The sequence below is a fragment of the Akebia trifoliata genome, chromosome 12, assembly GCF_017979445.1.
Source record: "Akebia trifoliata isolate Shusen 1 chromosome 12, ASM1797944v1, whole genome shotgun sequence".
Classification (NCBI taxonomy): domain Eukaryota; kingdom Viridiplantae; phylum Streptophyta; class Magnoliopsida; order Ranunculales; family Lardizabalaceae; genus Akebia; species Akebia trifoliata.
The window spans coordinates 36,446,935-36,466,176 of NC_141386.1; the positions used below are offsets into that span (position 1 = coordinate 36,446,935).

Here is a 19,242-nt window from a genome sequence, read left to right on the forward strand (position 1 = left end):
TCCAAATCTTAATATCCAATGGGCCGAGTGAAGAAGGATAAGGCTGTACCAACTTTTATGGTTGAGAATAAGCAGTTATAAGGTTAAATGCGGGAACAGAGTGGGCCAACCCAATCTCACAATTAAAGAGCAATTAATCCATCCATCCCTTGTGCTCTGTTTCTGCTTTCTGGTAATTAATAAATCTCTCTTGCACCCAACCCAAACACACGCACAATAAAAATTCCAAAATCCCGTATTTCGTGTCTATTCCGCCATGTTACGAGGAAATGACGATTCTTTTTCATCGTTCCTGTTTCTTGGAATCTCTTGTTTGTAGTATGTATATTAATAACAGATTTATGTGAAGAAATGGAGATGTCTCTATCACATTTCCTCCTCCTCCTCCTCCATATCTGAAACCAACCCCATCTCTCATTCTCTAACCCAAATCATTCATCTTCCCAACCTAAGCAACCTCTCCGCCATTTTAATAAAGCCCTAACTCTATTTCCCTTTCATTTGTTGCTTTTATTTGGAAAATAAAAATGACTCAGCTCTTCCGATCTAAGTCATGTGGACTCGGGCGGAGTACTGTGTTCCACTCAGCTCCTCCTAGTCCATCTCTGTATCTCAGTAATGAAGAAGAAGAAGAAGATGAAGAGGAGGAAGAAGAGGAGGAGTATATGAATCCAAGTTCTACGCCACTTATCGATCCAGAAGAGAGAGAAACTAATGGAACAGATCAGCAACAAAGTAATCAATTTCCGATATTGGAGATCTTGGTTGAAGCGTTGAGAAAGTCGTTGGTGACTTGCAGTGTTGATAGGGAAGATATTTGTTCTATGGATATTGGGTGGCCGACCGATGTGCGCCATGTTTCTCATGTTACTTTCGATCGATTTAATGGCTTTCTCGGTTTACCAGTTGAGTTCGAGCCCGAAGTTCCCACGAGGGTTCCTAGTGCCAGGTTAGACTTCTCAATTCTCTATTTTTCTTTTCTTTTTTCTTCTCTTTGTGTTTTTAATTAATTATTAGCATGTTATGTATATCAGAATCAAATTTCTAACACATTATAATCTCTTGGTTTATTGTAGATATCTCCTTCAAAATTTTATATATTTCTTAAAAGTGATAAATGAGGAAGAAATGAAGAATAAACATTTGGTGCTCCCATCAACAGATTAGCATTCCTGAATTAATTCAGTTAAACATTTTCATCATGTGTTTGAAGATTTATCTGAAATTAGTCAAAACTAAATCTTTTTCAAAATTTAACTTTTAATGTGTTTCTGGAATTATTTTGGGTAAATTATATGTGGGTTATAGGTGTGATAATTTGATATCTTTTTTTTTTTTTTTTTGTAAAATTTGGGGCCTTGGGGAAAAGGACTAGGAGAGGATTTGGTGGTAGTCCGAGTCATGACTAAGATCTTATCGTTGTATAACAACTCAAGTGGATTAACGTATGGAACATCCTCTTCTAACTTATATTTTTCCATTAAATGAGAATTATCATAGCCAGATGATTTTAGAGGACTACAGTTCAATTTTTGTTTTTATTTTTAACCCGATGGTTGGATTACTATGTCCTTGTTACATAGATTGTAAGTAGAAACCACTAGCGGCACAACCTCAGGATGTAATGCATAAATTTGCTAACTACTCCTACAACATCTCTAATCACAGTTGGATGGATAAATAATGAATCTATATACTGGCTTTCTAAATTACACAGATTTGCTATATGATGGGTAACGTGGCGAGAAAGAGATCGGAAAGTATTCAATGGGCATGTTTTGGAGCTTCAAGATCTCATTTTGGAGGTTTTAGGTTTTGTGTTTTTTTGGAGCAAACTGGATTCGGATTTCAAGTGGGTGTTCTTGATGAATTTGTGTTTAGATGGGATTCTTTATGCTAAAAGTAACATTGTAGCTTTGCTTTTGGTAGTTTGTAACTTGTTCTTGTATTGTGGCTGGTTATCTCAACTGGTTGGTTTTAATTAATATAATTGGTCTACTTATTAAAAAAAAAAGGTTCACTTGGTGAATGGGGATGAGGTCGATGGACTTAAGTAGTACATATACGAAGTATGCCACACGGCCTTCAAATCTTGCGAAGTACCAGTGCCGGAACAACACAGTTTGTGTACGCATATCGACTTTGTGTCCAATTTACCTCAATATTCTATATAAAAAGTAGGAAACTGATGTCAAAGCCCCATTGGTAAATTTCTCTTTTTATTCCCTAATTTCTATATATGTAACGGAACTTTCTTGACGATATCTTATTCTCGTGGAACATTTTTGGCCTTCACCGTTGTACGACCATCATCATCATCAAAGCCTTCACCATTGAATAATTCATCGTCATCAACGACCTTAATTGATGGAAGTGATTCCTTGTTCAAGCAGCTTCAAATCACTCATGGGTGGTGTGTCACAGGCCTAGGCCCCCATCACTTATGCAACACTTGAACTAATTCCCAGGATATAGCTGAAGTCAGCCTTACCCAGTGAGTCCTAAGAATTCCCCCAACACCTCTTAAGATGCTCACACACAATCAAGAGAATGCTCACACTCTTAATGTTTAACCTTGGAAGCTTTGAAATCACCCAAGCTAAACACTGAGTGAGAAAGCTTCCAAGGCTAAACACAGAGTGTGAGCGCTCTCTTGAGTGTGTGATTGCATTAGATAGTTGAGGGAACTCCTAGGACCCATTAGGGGTAAGGTTGATTTAAGCTACATTGTGGGGATTAGTTCAAGTGCCACAAGGGCATTATGTGACGAGGGGATAGATCTGTGACAAGTGGCCGTGGAAATGGTTGGAAGCTGTACTTGGTTAAAGAGGGGTGGATGTTTGTGAACCTGTATGATTTATCTGGTTAGCTATTGGGAAATGAATAACTGTTAATTTGGCATGTCTGATTAGATGGAACAAGAGATTAGAGGGGAATGATGGTTTGTTTTACCTGATGCGTGGATTTGTTCATTCGCCATGATTAATGATTATGAATCTAGAAAGGAAACTTTGTCAACTTTTTGATTTGGTGATTCTTCCTGAACTTTGTTATGAGAACTATGCACGTATATATATTTGGAATATGAATTATGTTATGATCCTTATTCCAGCTTCACTTGTCTCAGTTTTCCTATTTGATGCATATTCTTTTCTTCTCTCGTGCAGTGTAAGTGTGTTTGGGGTCTCTGCCGAGTCTATGCAATGTTCCTATGATTACAGGGGAAACAGTGTGCCAACAATTCTCCTTATGATGCAAAAGCGCTTGTATTCTGAACAAGGCCTTCAAGTATGTTTCTTTCTTCTTTTATTGTTGTGCTAATCCACTAAAAAAATTGCTGTGAATACCATTTTGTGTGTGTTTTATGATGTTGTTCTTACCTATTTGTGTTTGAAGGCAGAAGGTATATTTCGAATTAATGCCGAGAATGGCCAAGAGGAGTACGTAAGGGACCAGCTTAACAGGGGAATTGTACCATTTGGAATTGATGTGCATTGTCTGGCAGGTTTGATAAAGGTATTCATTTGGGAATTTGTATCCTTTGCTATTGTCTTGTTGTACTTTTGTTGCATAAACCATAGTTTTCCTCGTTATTTTGTTTGTCCAGCTGGTTGGATAACATACATCTAACAAATAACCATCTTGAATAAAAAATTTTTAGTCATGACTATGTTTCTTCTGATAAGTTCGTTAGATCCTTATGTTGTCCACTTAGAATTTTAGACTTTGGCGTCAACATATAGTCTTCATGAATCTCTAAATACATCCTCTGGTTTACATTTTTATAATCTGTTTTTATCCTATGCTGAAATTTTTGTCTAAATTGATTACTTGGTCTCTTTTATGTTCAATAGGCATGGTTTCGAGAACTTCCTGCTGGGGTACTTGACTCACTTACGCCAGAGCAAGTAATGCACTGCAACACAGAAGAAGATTGCACTCAAGTTGTGAGCTTACTGCCTTCAATGGAATCCCAGTTGCTTGACTGGGCAATAAATCTGATGGCAGATGTCGTTCAGCACGAACACCACAACAAGATGAATGCACGGAATATTGCAATGGTTTTTGCACCTAATATGACTCAGGTTACTGAATATCTGTGATTTTTTTGTTTGTATGTTCAATTATGGGGATCAAAGTTAATTTTGCTTAGCAAAAAGATGCAGGGGGTTCACTGTGGCAACACATGTTGGGCCTTGGAACCTGCCAAATGGTGGATCCTGTCTAATTTTCATTTGATCCAAAATGTGACCCATCATAGTTACTCAAGCCGTTTGATAATGTATTCTTCTGGATAGAAGAAAAATATGGCAAATAGTGAAAAGTTCAGAGATTCAATGTTTAGGATTACCTAGTAGGGTGGTAGAAGAAATCTACTTGATGGGCCAACCAAAATGCTGGGTTGGAGTACCCCGCATGTTTGGCAGCGTCCTCTGTATTAACTAATGGGGTGGGTTATCATGTTTATGATTGTACCATAGTTGTCATTTATGCATGTGAGGATAGAAAATAACTGGTCATTGTTTCCTTTTTTGCAGATGGCAGATCCTTTGACCGCATTGATCCATGCAGTGCAAGTAATGAACTTGCTCAAGAGCCTGATTATAAAAATCCTCCGAGAAAGAGAAGAGTCAGCAGCCCATGCTAGGTTGTTTTCTTCATGCTCCAAATCTCCGAGCAGCAAAGGTGACCCTGATTCATCAAAGTCGAATAGTGAAACAGGTGAAGGTTCCACTGAGCAAACATCTGATATTTGTACCCATAATCAATCCGATTTGGGCAACTTATCAAGGAGCAACACCAGGGATAGATTGGATAGTGACACTGAGGAGAGTTTTCAGAGCTTTCAGAAGAAGAGTGAGTCTCACTGGGAGAATGAATCCGTTTCTGGGAACAGCTCGCCCGTCAAGTGTGACTCAGGGACCATAGAGAAGGAGTGTAGAGGTGGGTACAGTGATGGGGATGTTGTGGAGTTCTCAGACAGGGTAGGTTGGAGAAAAGGTGTGAGGAAGCTTTGCAGGCACCCTGTATTTCACTTGAGTAAGCCAGTTAAAAAACCTGCAGGCCTTGGCATTCTAAATACTAGGGGAGGTGGTGGTGAATCTTGGGCATGAAATGAGCTGTCTGGATCCATGCTTGTATTTGGTTATTCATTCTTTGATGTTTGTGAGAGATTGTATTGGTAGATGTCCGTGTTTGTTTGGGTAGGAAAAAAAATTCTAAATGCCGTGGCACTAACCTATGTCTTAATGGACGTAAATTAATGGTGTGGAAGCCGATAAGCCTTGCCTTTGTATGATAAGAAATAATTTTCTATAGCATTACTGTCCAATGTGCAAGTGTGATGAAGTGTTGAATGAGGAGGGATGCTTGTTCATGACTAGCCAGTGTCCATGGTTGACTACAGGTTGTTGTCTCCCTGTGGCTCCTTGTGTATTCTTTGAACTCGTATACCCCGATAGGTTTGTTCATCATACCCTCTAGTCTTGATGAATCACCTTCCTTTGTGTCCTAAATGTTATCAACTCAGGTTCTTAGTTGAAATCGTCCCTGGCTTTACCAACTTGTCTATTCATCTATTATAGGATTTCTCATTCCTTTCCGTAGGATTGCCTTCACCCTTGTTTCAATTCTAATGAATTGTCGACCTCCAATGACATATGCCCAAGTCATGAACTTGCCATCAATTTGTTTGAAGTTGGGCGAACTAGTTACCTTGAAGTTGACCTACCTTTGAACCAATTTTCTCCCTAAAGGTGGGTCTGATGGTAGTTATACCACACAACTAGCTTTGATTCCACTTGTCAGGGGCCTAGCTTAACGTACATCTTTTTGGTGCTCTATCTGGATGATGTTCTTGATACTTGGGAGGGATAAAAGATTTAGTCAAAGTGAGTCATTTTGTGCAAATGACGGCCTTAAGAAGTTGATTTTGAGGAATTTACAATGGCTTTAAATTTTATATATGTACATTTTAGGTTCAACATCCATTTAATCATTAGAGTGCTTGGTGGATTTGAAAATAACCTTGAAAGAACAAACAAAGGACTTCCTGTTGGTTTAGGAAACATCAAATTAGCTGTAGGTTCTTGGAGTATACCAATTAAAATATAATATTTTTGCGTGTTGACAAGATGTACAGTTTTGAATTTACCATTTTGTGTTTATGCTGGCATAAGGTGTTGTCTCATTAATTGGTTCAAAGCAACTCTATACACACACACACACACACACACACTAATTAAGTCCCTCCACCAAGGGAGGGAGGGTCCCTCCAGACATTCACTGGATCAGTTGATTGACCACCCTCCTCTCTACGCTACGCTATCTTCAAAAACATTTTTAACAATATCGCTCGGAAGACCACTAATTGAGGAAGGTCTCAACACATCTGTCTCTCTCTCTCAACAATTAGTCAATTATTAGGCTTTGATGAGCTGGGGAAGGTGACGTTTTTCCTTTTTATTGACCGTCTTACCAATATAATATAATAATCACTTTTTCAGGCCCCAACCACATTGGACACTTCAATTTTCCATATAATAAACTTGATTTCGAGGCTTTCATCATGTGAGTTTTGGTTTATTTTATAAACAAAGAAAGTTGGATTGAACCACCTAAGATTATATTTTTTCTGGGACCGGATGGGATGATACAATATACCTAAACCCTCCTCCGTGTGGAGGCGGATCCTTTGTAGCACAGAGTTCCTGTAACAATCCTTTAACACACTTAGAATGATTAGAAGAGCCCCACATTAGTGATAAAATAAAATCTCACACTTAAAATCTGAGGAGTTCAATAGCCGTTCATATTTAAAGACATGGATCTGCATAAAATAATATAAAAAAAAAACTTATTTTTTTTTAATCAGATCTAAGTCTTGATCACAAGAGGCTGAGATGTAAAATTTTTTAAAAATACCTCTCATCTTTTGAAAGTGTGCTATAGGATTGGTATAATAACCGCGTCTCTTTACCTAATTAATGAGAGATCATATGATGCCATCATATCGTATAATTGAGCCATGATGAAAGCACGCGGTCTTGGTATGCAGTTGACGTAGCTAGGGTACAAAACCATAGATCATTTTCATTGGGATACACAAGAAACAGATGTGCGGTTCTGCACCCTTGACACGTCAGCCGCATACCCAACCGTGCACCAATAACGTGTGCATTCATCATTGTTCTATATAATTGGGTGATCTCAAAACTCTAAAAGCAGACTATAACATATAGAACTCATATTCATGGTTGAATTTACAATCTAGTTACTAGCAAAAAACCAAAAAAAAGGTACAATTTAAGTAAATTTAATTCGATGTTCTTGAAGCAAAACTCATGCTAGCTCTTCTGATTAATTTCAGGGTCAGAGACAAGAACAGGTCGACTCAGACAAGAGCTATCCACCTCAGAATTACATAATTCAGAGGCGAAAACAGAGAACCAGACAACTATGGGGGTCCCTGATAGAACAAGACCCAGAGGCACCATCCATTGCTGAGTATTTTGTGGACGATACTCCACCATCCACCACATCAACACCAACACTCCAACCACACTTATCAAGAAGGATAAAAAACAAGCTAACGATGTCTTCACAAGCTTCTTCGACTCATCGTAGATCAAATATTTCTCTTTTTCCATCGATCCCATCGTTGATTTACCTACTAAAATGATTAAAAACAAAGACACCTGTAAAACACAAAATCTCTATTAAGTAATTAAAGAGATTAAGCTTAATATATAAGTTGTGATTAATAAAGACCAAGAACAAGAAGATATAATTACCAAAAAGTGAGAGACACCGTCAGTAACTCTATCTCTGCTTGAGATGCCAAGCCAAGGTGAAAGTGGCATGAATCGTCTTGGTTTTGGATATTATAAATAGTCTCATCTTTGTGAGGTTTTTCCCACAAACGTGCCTTCTCAAAGCAGTTGTTTGGCTGAAAGCTTTAATATATATTTAACAAAACAATTAAATTAATCATATATGGGGATATATAATACACTATCATAAAAATATAAATTATGAGTCGTGATAATCTAACTACCTCAATCAACTACTTTGACATGACAAGTTTGGAAGCTGTAGATCTATGTTTCTCGGGATATATGATTCCATCAAGAGACACTTTTTTTTTTTATGGGAAAGCGTGGCCGTGTATTCCGAAGAGTGCAGATTTACAGTTTTCAAACTTATCACGTCTGGGTAATCAATCGAATTTGCCACGTGGGATAGTCAGATTGTAACGACTCATAAATTATTAGACTGCTTCAGTTATATTTGTAAGAGTTGATAATGATTAGATTTGCAGTCTTAGAGTAAAGTCAGGTGGGATAGTTGATTTCCGTTATAAGTCTACTAAGGGACATCTGATGTGAGGACGGCTACAGTCTTCTCCTTGGCGTGTTTTAAAGATCTATTATAATATCTTTATTTTTAATAGTAGTTTTACCGTGGATTAACACTTAGAGAGTCGGTAAGATTTGGTGATTTTGCCATATCCATGGTTCGACTCCCTTACAACTCATTTTGTATAAAAATATTTCAATTCAAATATTCGAAATTTTGGTTCGATTTGAGTTTGCTTTTGACTTTTGGAACTTGAACCTAGACCGAATCCGTTGGTTCAAGCTTACCCGAATGTACATCCCTTGTAATCTTGAACAAAATTTTAATTTAAATATTTGAAATTTCGATTCAGTTTTGACCTTTGAAACTTGAACCCGGATTAAACCCGTAGGTTAAGATTTCTCGAATGTACATCCCTTGCAATCTCAAATAAGAATTAGCTATGGTTAACAAGATTTGAGGATTATTGGACCCACATGGATTATCATTGAAAAACTTTGATAAAAATAAAAAATAAAATTTTCAACTTGATCCAAGATCTTGAAAATGGTATAGGATCCTTGGACCCACATGGATTATCACTGAAAAAATCGGATGAAATAAAATAAAATTTACAACTTGATATGTTGAAAATGGATGACTACTGAACTCTCAAATTTAAATTATGGTGAAAATTAATGTTTATTTACTTATTTTGAAGTTCTTAAAAATTTTCCCTCTATAACCTTGTATATTATGTTTATGGATCATGGTTTTAAAACTAGTTTTGACATCTTGTCTCGCTAGTGAATGAGATCGAGTTGCTTGAATAAGTTTTTCGATATGTTTTGAGACATCTCATTCAACAATGAGAAAATGAATGTTGGGTTTTAAATCTCGTCTGATTTATTGACTTATTCGTTCGTCTCGTTGTGGGATAACATCAAGACGACTCGGACAATATGTCTCGGTCTAGGTTGAGTTTTTGAAACTATGCTATAGATGTTGCGGATGATATTTATTACTGGATTCCAAAGGGTGACATGTGACACCTAGGGATTTGAGTTTGATATAGAGATACGAAGGTAGGCTCGTTCACAAATCAATAATGGGTTCGGATCTCGATTGGATAAAATCAAGGATTATGTCAAAAGGGATTAAGATTCTGGTGAGAGAAAATTCCAAGAAAGAAGGATTGTATGGGGATTGGATATTTACTAGATGCATTCTTAAATCATTAATATAATCGAAAAACATTCCTTATTTAGTAAAGGAAATGTTTTTCATCTCGAAATGCACAACTGGAGGAAATTGATCTGGAAAAACATGACATCAGACGGATTTTATGGGTGGGTTCCACTGTAAAATCATCTCGGTTGTGAGAGGAAGAGAAAATCACACTAAAGCAAACGCCAATGGCAAGTGGGCTTTTCTCCATTTGATGGGATGGATATGTCCATGTACAAATCAAAGGGTCATATTCGGAGAAACATTAGTGTAAAGTTGGCAAATAAATATTCCAACATTTTTTGATCTCATGCATCTTAACACGCAACAAATTGATTTGACAAGAACCCAAGAACCAATAGTGTATATTGGATAAGGGTGCACGCAACCTGAGATTTCATAAATCCCATGAAAACTAGGTTTTCATCTCAACACGTTTCACTACGTCATGATTGATATGGTCAAATTAACATTACAACAAAAGATCCAAGGCTATGCACGGGACATAAGTGCTTTCAAAGGAAAATAACATGACCACATGTTCAAGAGGATCACCACTATCTTTGTAAAGAAAGATTAAAGAGAAAGGATTTAACTAATAAAAGGACCCACAAAGGTTAAAATGAATAGAGTTGAATTAAAATGACGTGCTAACACGTATGTGGTCTATATGCGATTGACGTAGCAAGTGCATAGAAAGATCTATGGTTCTTCAGGATACTAAATAAAAAAAAAAGATTTATGATTCTGTGCACTTGCCACATTAACCGCTTATATGTCAATGCATCGTTTTATCATTAGTCAAATGAATAAACAATCTTAGTCGTAAAGAATCTAGTATTGCAGAATGGGCCTGAATTAATTTTGAGTTAAGAAAACCCACTTGGCACTCGTTAACTGACCATGAATGTTTGCACATCCTTCTCGGCTTTGTACCTCAAAGATCAAATTTTAATCTTTTTCAATGCAAGAAATTTTAAATCGTGGTATTGTAAAATACAATGGTTTCGTACAGAGGTGGGCCAAACATTTAGAGTCAATGGTCCTGATGGACCAGAGTTGTCAATATAAACACAAAATTTAATACTTGGTAGTTGGTAATTTTTTTTTTTTTTTTTTCCTTTGGTGGGCCACATGTACCAACCACTTTAGCACATGTTCAATAATTAAGTATAGCCACTTTTATGTGGATATAGAAATTCAAAGGTGTGACTTGGGGAACAAACCCAATCACCCTTACCATCTCTGCTAACCCCTGAAGCGTGGGTAGTTGGTACTTGATGAAGCACAAAATTATCAATAAAAACCTCAGCAATGTTTTTGATCAATCGTAAACACCTTCATTTGTGTTGCTTAAAATCTCTCTACTACGATTTTAGTAACATTTGGGGCATTAACAAGATCCCAATGATGATTCAATAAGATTTCATAGTAATGATAATTTTGAAATCCGAGATTAGCTTGAGTTGGGGTCGACCCCACCTTCGTTATGGAGCGAATCATGGCATCATGCCGTGCTGGAGACCTTTGGAAAGGACTCGATCCCAATCAGGCCCAACTTGTACTTGAAAAATGGATTAAGAGCAGCCCAGATTCATGTCTACATTCTAGAGTCCAGTTGAACCAAACCCAAAAGTTTTTATCTGGGGCTAAGCCTGACCTGTGATGTCACTTTAAATCCAAATAAGGAAATTGCTGCAGTGACATCGATTCACACATTGCTGATGTGGATGTGTGTGTGGAGCTATAGATGCTTTGCATCAAGATACAAGTGAAAAGCATCTATGGTTTTGTGTACACCTCCACGTCAGCAATGTGACATCGATGTCTATTTTAATGGAGTCGGATAATATAACTCGCCAGGTGGCATACTCAAATGACTCCATTTTATGGACAAGTTCGGGAACCATTGATCTATACGTCTCGGGATACATGATTGCACTTCCCCATAAAAAGTGTATCCCGAGGCATACCGTTCTATGGTTCCAGAACTTGTCTACGTCATATGGAGTCATTTGAGTTTGCCACCTGGTGAGTCATATTATCAAGACTCACTTTAATGTCACTCCTGCGGTACTCATCCAATGATTGTATTTGAAACAAGAGCATAATTAGTTGTTACTCCACCTGGAAAATATGCTCTATTATAGTAACTCCAACCCACGTCTCTAAATTCTTGTTTTAAATTGACATCTTCTCTATATTTAAAGAAGATACTCTCCTTTAAACCAATTTGAACTCTAATCAATCTCTTCTATTAAACACTATTCATTCTCTAAATTACTGTTTATTCAACTCCAACTTCGCCAGCCAAGAGGACTAGCTCCCAAGCTTGGTCCTTCGTATGAAGACTAATGCTGAAGTGACTTCAAGATTGTACCTCACATTGCACATCTTGACGTGCAAATCTGTAGGAATCATAGATGCTTTTTGACTCGCATCTCTACAAAAAGAAACTATGGTTCCTACACACTTTCACGTCAAGATGTATGATATGAGATAAGATGGATCTTGAGGTTACTCCAGCACAACTCTAATATGAATTGTGCCTGACCCAATAGCTAATTAAAGGGGCCTGGTAAGACTACCCAAACCTAATTAATTAGAGACCAGGCTGTGACAAAGCCTGGCCCATTGAAAATAAAAATTGTGAAGCAATTGTAGGAAGGGGCACTCTTCTCCTTACAGTACTCCTGGGATAAGTTTGAAAACGATACCGTTTTGATAAATTTCTCTCTCTCTCTCTCTCTCTCTATATATATATATATATATGGGAAATGTTCAGCACCCTAAGTTTTACCACACACTTTAACAAACGTTTTTTGTCCTACATGGGTTAGAAGTTTTGGAATGAGTTGATTTTTGGTGAGGATGATCTCTATGATTAGAAGATCATCCTCCCCAAAAATCAGCCCATTCCGAAATGTTTAGCCCCATGTTTACACGTTGAAAAATCGTGGACCGTCCATTTTTTGTAAATCAATTTTGATGGGGTTAGAAGTTTTGGAATGAGCTGATTTTTGGTGAGGATGATCTCCTCACCATAGAGATCATCCTCACCAAAAATCAGCTCATTCCAAAACTTCTACCCCATCAAAATTGATTTACAAAAAATGGACGGTCCACGATTTTTCAACGTGTAAACATGGGGCTAAACATTTCGGAATGGGCTGATTTTTGGGGAGGATGATCTTCTAATCATAGAGATCATCCTCACCAAAAATCAGCTCATTCCAAAACTTCTAACCCATGTAGGACAAAAAACGTTTGTTAAAGTGTGTGGTAAAACTTAGGGTGCTGAACATTTCCCTATATATATATATATATATATGGGTCCCTATCCGTGGCCAACAGTTTGGCAAACATTTTGGCAAACACTTTTTCAAAACATGGGTTAGAGGTCTTGGAATGGGCTGATTTTTGGTGAGGATGATCTCTACGGTGAGGAGATCATCCTCACTAAAAATCAGCTCATTCCAAAACTTCTAGCCCCATTTTACAAGTTGAAAAATTGTGAACCGTCCATTTTTTGTAAATCAATTTTGATGGGGTTAGAAGTTTTGGAATGAGCTGATTTTTGGTGAGGATGATCTCCTCACCATAGAGATCATCCTCACCAAAAATCAGCTCATTCCAAAACTTCTACCCCATCAAAATTGATTTACAAAAAATGGACGGTCCACGATTTTTCAACGTGTAAACATGGGGCTAAACATTTCGGAATGGGCTGATTTTTGGGGAGGATGATCTTCTAATCATAGAGATCATCCTCACCAAAAATCAACTCATTCCAAAACTTCTAACCCATGTAGGACAAAAAACGTTTGTTAAAGTGTGTGGTAAAACTTAGGGTGCTGAACATTTCCCATATATATATATATATATATATATATATATGGGTCCCTATCCGTGGCCAACAGTTTGGCAAACATTTTGGCAAACACTTTTTCAAAACATGGGTTAGAGGTCTTGGAATGGGCTGATTTTTGGTGAGGATGATCTCTACGGTGAGGAGATCATCCTCACTAAAAATCAGCTCATTCCAAAACTTCTAGCCCCATTTTACAAGTTGAAAAATTGTGAACCGTCCATTTTTTGTAAACCATTTTTGATGAGGTTAGAAGTTTTGGAATGGGCTGATTTTTGGTGATGATGATCTCCTCACCATAGAGATCATCCTCACCAAAAATCAGCCCCTTCCAAGACCTCTAACCCATGTTTTGAAAAATGTGTTTGCCAAAATGTTGGCCATTGAACGCTACTCTATATATATATATATATATATATATATGGGTCAGGTTCAAAGGACAACCATTTCTACACACATATAGACAACGTGTTTTGTCTTATATGGGCAAAAATGTTTGGAATGGACTGATTTTTTGTGAGGATGATCTCTGTGATGAGGAGATCATCCTTGCCAAAAATCAGCTCATTATGAAACTTCTAGACCGTCCAATTTTTGTTGAAAAATTATAGACCGTCCAATTTTTGTAAATCAATTTTGATGGGGTTAGAAGTTTTGGAATGTGATGATTTTTTGCCAGGATGATCCCCTCATCACAGAGATCATCCTCACAAAAAATCAGCTCATTCCAAACATTTTTACCCATATAAGACAAAACGGTGTGTCGCAATGTGAGTCTCAATATGAGTCTTAGGAACGTGACCCTATATATATATATGGGTTGGGTTCCGTAGACTCACATTACGACACACCATTTTATCTTATATGGGCAAAAATGCTTGGAATGGGCTGATTTTTTGTGAGGATGATCTCTATGGTGAGGAGATCATCCTTGCCAAAAATCAGCTCATTATGAAATTTCTAGCCCCATGTTTACAAGTTGAAAAATTTTAGACCGTCCAATTTTTGTAAATCAATTTTGATGGGGTTAGAAGTTTTGGAATTTGATGATTTTTTGCCAGGATGATCCCCTCATCATAGAGATCATCCTCACAAAAAATCAGCTCATTCCAAACATTTTTGCCCATATAAGACAAACGGTGAGTCGCAATATGAGTTGTAATAACGCTGTCCTATATATATATATATTATGGGAGCGGTTGAAGGGCCATATGTAAAAACATACGAAAAAACAATGGTTTTTTAAAATATGGGTTTGAGGTTTTGGATTGAACTGATTTTTTGTAAGGATGGTCACTATGATGAGAAGATCATCCTCACAAAAAATCAGTTCAATCAGAAACTTCTAAATCCATCAAAAGTGATTTATAAATTATTGATAAAAATTGACAAAAAATCAACGGTCCACATTCTAAATCACTTTTAATGGGGTTAGAAGTTTCAGATTGGACTGATTTTTTTTTTTCGGATGATCTTTCCATCATAGAGATCATCCTCACAAAAAATCAGTTCAATTCGAAACTTCTAACCCATATTTTGAAAATTTATTAATGTTACATTATTTTTACATATGTTTTCTCATATATCCTATATATATTATTAAAGCAATATTGAACAACTACTTTTCTGAAGACACATCTCATTCAACTTTTAGGTTTTTGGTTGAGAGAGAGAGAGACATACATATTATGTCTGGCTGTCTCGTTCATGTGGCTGATTAAGAATGAGAGGTGGACAAACTTCCACAGTTTGAAGTTAAAGATGAAAGAGAATAAGTGTAGTTTTGTCATATATATGTTGAGACTTGTGAGGCTAAGAAAGCAATGACCCATGCGAAGGCGACTTGTCTTTGAACGTTCTTAATTGGAAAAATGCTCGTATCCCTTCATAGCCTTTTTTTTTTTTTTAATTAATTAATTAATCAATCAAAAGAATGACTTCTACATCTTCCGTTTGAGTCACGCTAGAAAGCAATACTCGTGTTGTCAAACGACAATGGCATTCACCCACCAAAGAACTCAACGTACGGCTGAGATGAAAAGACGTTCTCTCAAATTTATCCTATCCTCCCATCAAACGTACGGCTGAAAATATCCTCTAACGTTGATGAGAGGATAAAATAAGTTTAAAAGAACGTTTGTCTTCTATAAACAAGAAGCATCATACCATGTTTTTGGATGCCTCAAGGTGAATCAGGGGACCTTTAGTAATGGGTGAAATCCTTATTTATTAAAACTAGTCGGACTCTTAAAAGAAGATCAAAATTGATATCTAGGTGGTCACGCACCGCTCCACGTAGTGGGGTATAGCGTAAGTGTGGGGTGTAGGGACTAGTCTGGTGCTTGCAAACTGGCCCGGATACCCTTCATTATCAAAAAAAAAAAAAAAAAATGATATCTAGGAAATCTTTGTTTTTTGTCGAATCCAAACGATCACCTTTTCGAGGCCATATTATTAAATTGCCACTCCATTTATTTGGTCCACATGTTTCACCCTTATCATTGAGGATAATATCTCGACAAAAAATATTCTTCATTATGTATACACATCCACGTCTGCAAAGTGTGAATCAACGTGAATTTTAAAGTCACTCTAGAGGGATTCTATCATTGAACCTCTAAAAAAGAGGTGTTCCATATACGTTTAAGAAGATTTTTTTTTTTTTTTTCTTACTTCTCTTGCCTTGACCAAGGGTTGAGGCTCTCCATTAAACATGCATATAAGATAAGTCGAAAAAAGCAAATTTCCTAGAGATCAGGATTGCCTTATTACATTTAGGACGTGTTTGATTGCAAGAAAAATATCATGGTAAATCATTTACCGTGGAAATTTGGTAATTTAACATGTTTGATAGCAAAGTAAATTAAAAATGTAGCCTAGAAGATTTGTCGTTTCAAGTGAAATATCTTTTCTCACCTCTCCCTCCTAAGAAAACGATTTGCCACGACGAGAGAAAATTGGATCTCATAAATGCCATGTTGTTTTACTTTTAAACTTAATAGGATAAAGGTTATTTTGATAAAAAAACCAATGAAATTGTAAGGCACATCTCTATAATCCTTATAAGTAAGGAGGTTTGTTATCAAAACTATCAAATATTTTTTTTTTTAACAATACAATCGTCAAAAAATCCCTTTGATTGGAATTTTAAATTACAAAAAAGCCTACCACCTTCTAGTTTAATTTAAAAAAATAAAAACAATATTAACAACAAAAGATGTAGAAAGTTGAATTTTTTAATTATCATTAGTCTAATTAGTTTAATTGAGAATAATAAAAAAATATTTTTATTTTACAATTTTTTAAATACTATTTTTTTAGTATTTATTTTTAATATTTTATAAAGGTTATTTTACCATTTTTTATAAATTTAATTATTTTTAGCATTTTTCTAACAATATTTTAATTTAGGTAGCAAACCTAAATAAAAAAAATCATTTAAGTATGATATTTAATATATGGATGAGTATATTATCATTTAAAATGATAAATTAATTTTATTTTTAATATTATTTAAATGTTATTTTATCACTTGATAAAAGTTTGCATTTTTTAATGTAAAAAATATGTATTTTATATATTAAATGATAAAACAATATTTAAAAGATCTCAAAAATAAAATTAATTAAGTTTTCCACATGATTTTCCTTGACTTGCTCAAATGGTGGAAAAAGATTTGCCTCCGCATCATTTTCATGTACATATTTTTCCTATAATCAAACATGCCCTTACTTCAATTTTCCCACGGATACAATTTTCGTGACATTGTGAAGCATCTCAACCATCGTTTTGATGGAGAGTCTATACTTTGGGTTGAGACTAGTGTTTTTCCTACTTTTTATTTTCACAATCAAATTCAAATTAGGGATTAATGATCAGTAGGTGAAGGCGGATTTTGAACCCAAGTCAGACTTTAGCTAAATTGGTAAATTGACAACTTTGAAGGACATATCATTTGAACCTTGTCCCATGATCATTGAGATCAACGATTGTGACAAGGTCAACCTTGACAATTTGAATATTGATCACAATTATTCATGCTCGAACGTTGAAATCGACAATTTGCAAACTTTTAATCTTGAAAATTATAAAAGGTGATCTTGATGACTGGAACAAAAGTTGATCTTCATAATTTGAATCATTAATCTCTACACTTGAAAGAGGGAGCAAAGGCATTAAGAAAAACAAAATTTCAATAAATGTACCATCAAGTAACCATGGAAAAATTAATGAAAATTTAGAATTGTCCCTCCACAGGGTGCATTATGTAATTTTTTATAATTTTAGGGAACATTACTTAATGGGGGCGGTTCAAGGGCCACATGTAAAAACATATGAAAAAACAATGGTTTTACAAAATATGGGTTAGAGGTTTTGGATTGAGCTGATTTTTTGCGAGGATGGTCACTATGATGAGAAGATCATCATCACAAAAAATCAGCTTAATCAGAAACTTCGAAATCTATTATAAGTGATTTATAAATTATTGACAAAAATTAACAAAAAATCGACGGTCCACATTCTAAATCACTTTTAATGGGGTTAGAAGTTTCAAAGTGGACTGATTTTTTTTTTCCGGATGATCTTCCCATCATAGAGATCATCCTCACAAAAAATCAGCTCAATCTAAAACTTTTAACCCATATTTTGAAAATTTATTAATGTTACGTTGTTTTTACATATGTTTTCTCATATGTCCCTTGAACCTGACCCTTACTTAATAGAACCTATGATAGGGTTTTGTTATAAATAATCCCTCATGTTTGAGTCATATCTAAATCGCCCCTCAACCTCATCTACCTTTATAATATTTTTTGGAATACCCAAACTGCCATTTTCTCATTTTCTTCACATATTGGGTTTTTCAATGGCTAGTACAATCATTTCTGACAATTTTTAGTGATGTATGACTAATAGGGAATGATGTACTCCTATTTTCTATCATTTAGATGTATTTTTTTTATTTCAATAATTTGTAAGAAAAAATGATGAACAAAATTGGGATTCTAAATTTTTTGAAAATTCCGTTGTAATTCTGATTGGAGTGTTTATTTCACAACTATAATCTATGCATTTTGGTATTTCGAGAAAATCAATCCAATGTCTATTTTTGATGACGAGATCTATCCAATGTCAAGGTCAAGAAATAAAAAATAAAAAAAAATCATAATAGCATTTATAATGTCAAGTTCAAAATTTTTTTTGTTGAAATCGACAATTTTATAGTCAAGTTCTACATTTTCTAAAAAATGTTGGTCTTGACAATAAAAAATGTTTAATTCCAAAAAAAAAATGTTGAACTCGACAGTAAAAAGTGGTGAGCTTGATACTATAAATGTGATTTAAATTTTTTTTATTTTTGATTTCAATGTTGGATAAATCTTTTTGAAATACTCAAAATACATATATTTAGAATACCTCCCTAGAAATGCCACATCTAATCCGAAGGAGAGGATTCCTTTGAAATTTAGAAGTGGGATGGGCACTTTAAAGTTTTTTTAGTGTTTTTATGGATTCATGCAAATGCATCTGACAAATCACCTTGTCTCTTCTGGGATTACTTCAGACTTCCAAACGATGTCTTTTAATCTAGATGAGAAGCTTTTATAGAACTGCCATTTGTTCAAAAAGTTGAAAATACACATGGGTAAGTCAAAATGGAGTCCTAAATTTCATTAAAAATAAATAAAAATTGAGAGTTTAACATTTACATGCCTTGTGGAATTCCAATGTGTCCCCTCCAGTCTTACGAAGTTCCACCATGTGAAAATTGTTTCCCAGATATTCTAAGACAAGTGAAACATTACTCA

The 19,242-nt window shown here is 35.6% G+C and overlaps 1 protein-coding gene and 1 long non-coding RNA gene across 2 annotated transcripts; one reads left to right on the top strand and one right to left on the bottom strand.

The window, feature by feature from the left end:
- Positions 1-155: 155 nt before the first annotated feature.
- Positions 156-5,332, top strand: LOC147390000 (rho GTPase-activating protein 3-like). Its single transcript, XM_086418469.1, has 5 exons — positions 156-949; positions 3,168-3,288; positions 3,397-3,516; positions 3,855-4,085; positions 4,539-5,332. Exons 1-5 carry the CDS (start codon positions 528-530, stop codon positions 5,112-5,114), a joined length of 1,470 nt encoding a protein of 489 aa, XP_086274595.1. The 5' UTR covers positions 156-527; the 3' UTR covers positions 5,115-5,332.
- A 1,814-nt stretch (positions 5,333-7,146) lies between these two features.
- LOC147390001 (uncharacterized) lies at positions 7,147-8,183 on the bottom strand. The gene is made up of 3 exons (XR_015170815.1): positions 8,057-8,183; positions 7,794-7,955; positions 7,147-7,697 (listed from the first exon to the last, which is right to left on the bottom strand). It is a non-coding gene; the product is annotated as an uncharacterized LOC147390001 (long non-coding RNA).
- Between the last annotated feature and the right edge of the window lie 11,059 nt (positions 8,184-19,242).

Excerpts from the sequence above, each read along its gene's own strand:
- LOC147390000 (XM_086418469.1), top strand. The coding sequence starts at position 528 with ATGACTCAGCTCTTCCGATCTAAGTCATGTGGACTCGGGCGGAGTACT. Across the intron at positions 950-3,167 it reads ACGAGGGTTCCTAGTGCCAG|TGTAAGTGTGTTTGGGGTCT; the intron begins GTTAGACTTCTC and ends TCTCTCGTGCAG. Across the intron at positions 3,289-3,396 it reads ATTCTGAACAAGGCCTTCAA|GCAGAAGGTATATTTCGAAT; the intron begins GTATGTTTCTTT and ends TTGTGTTTGAAG.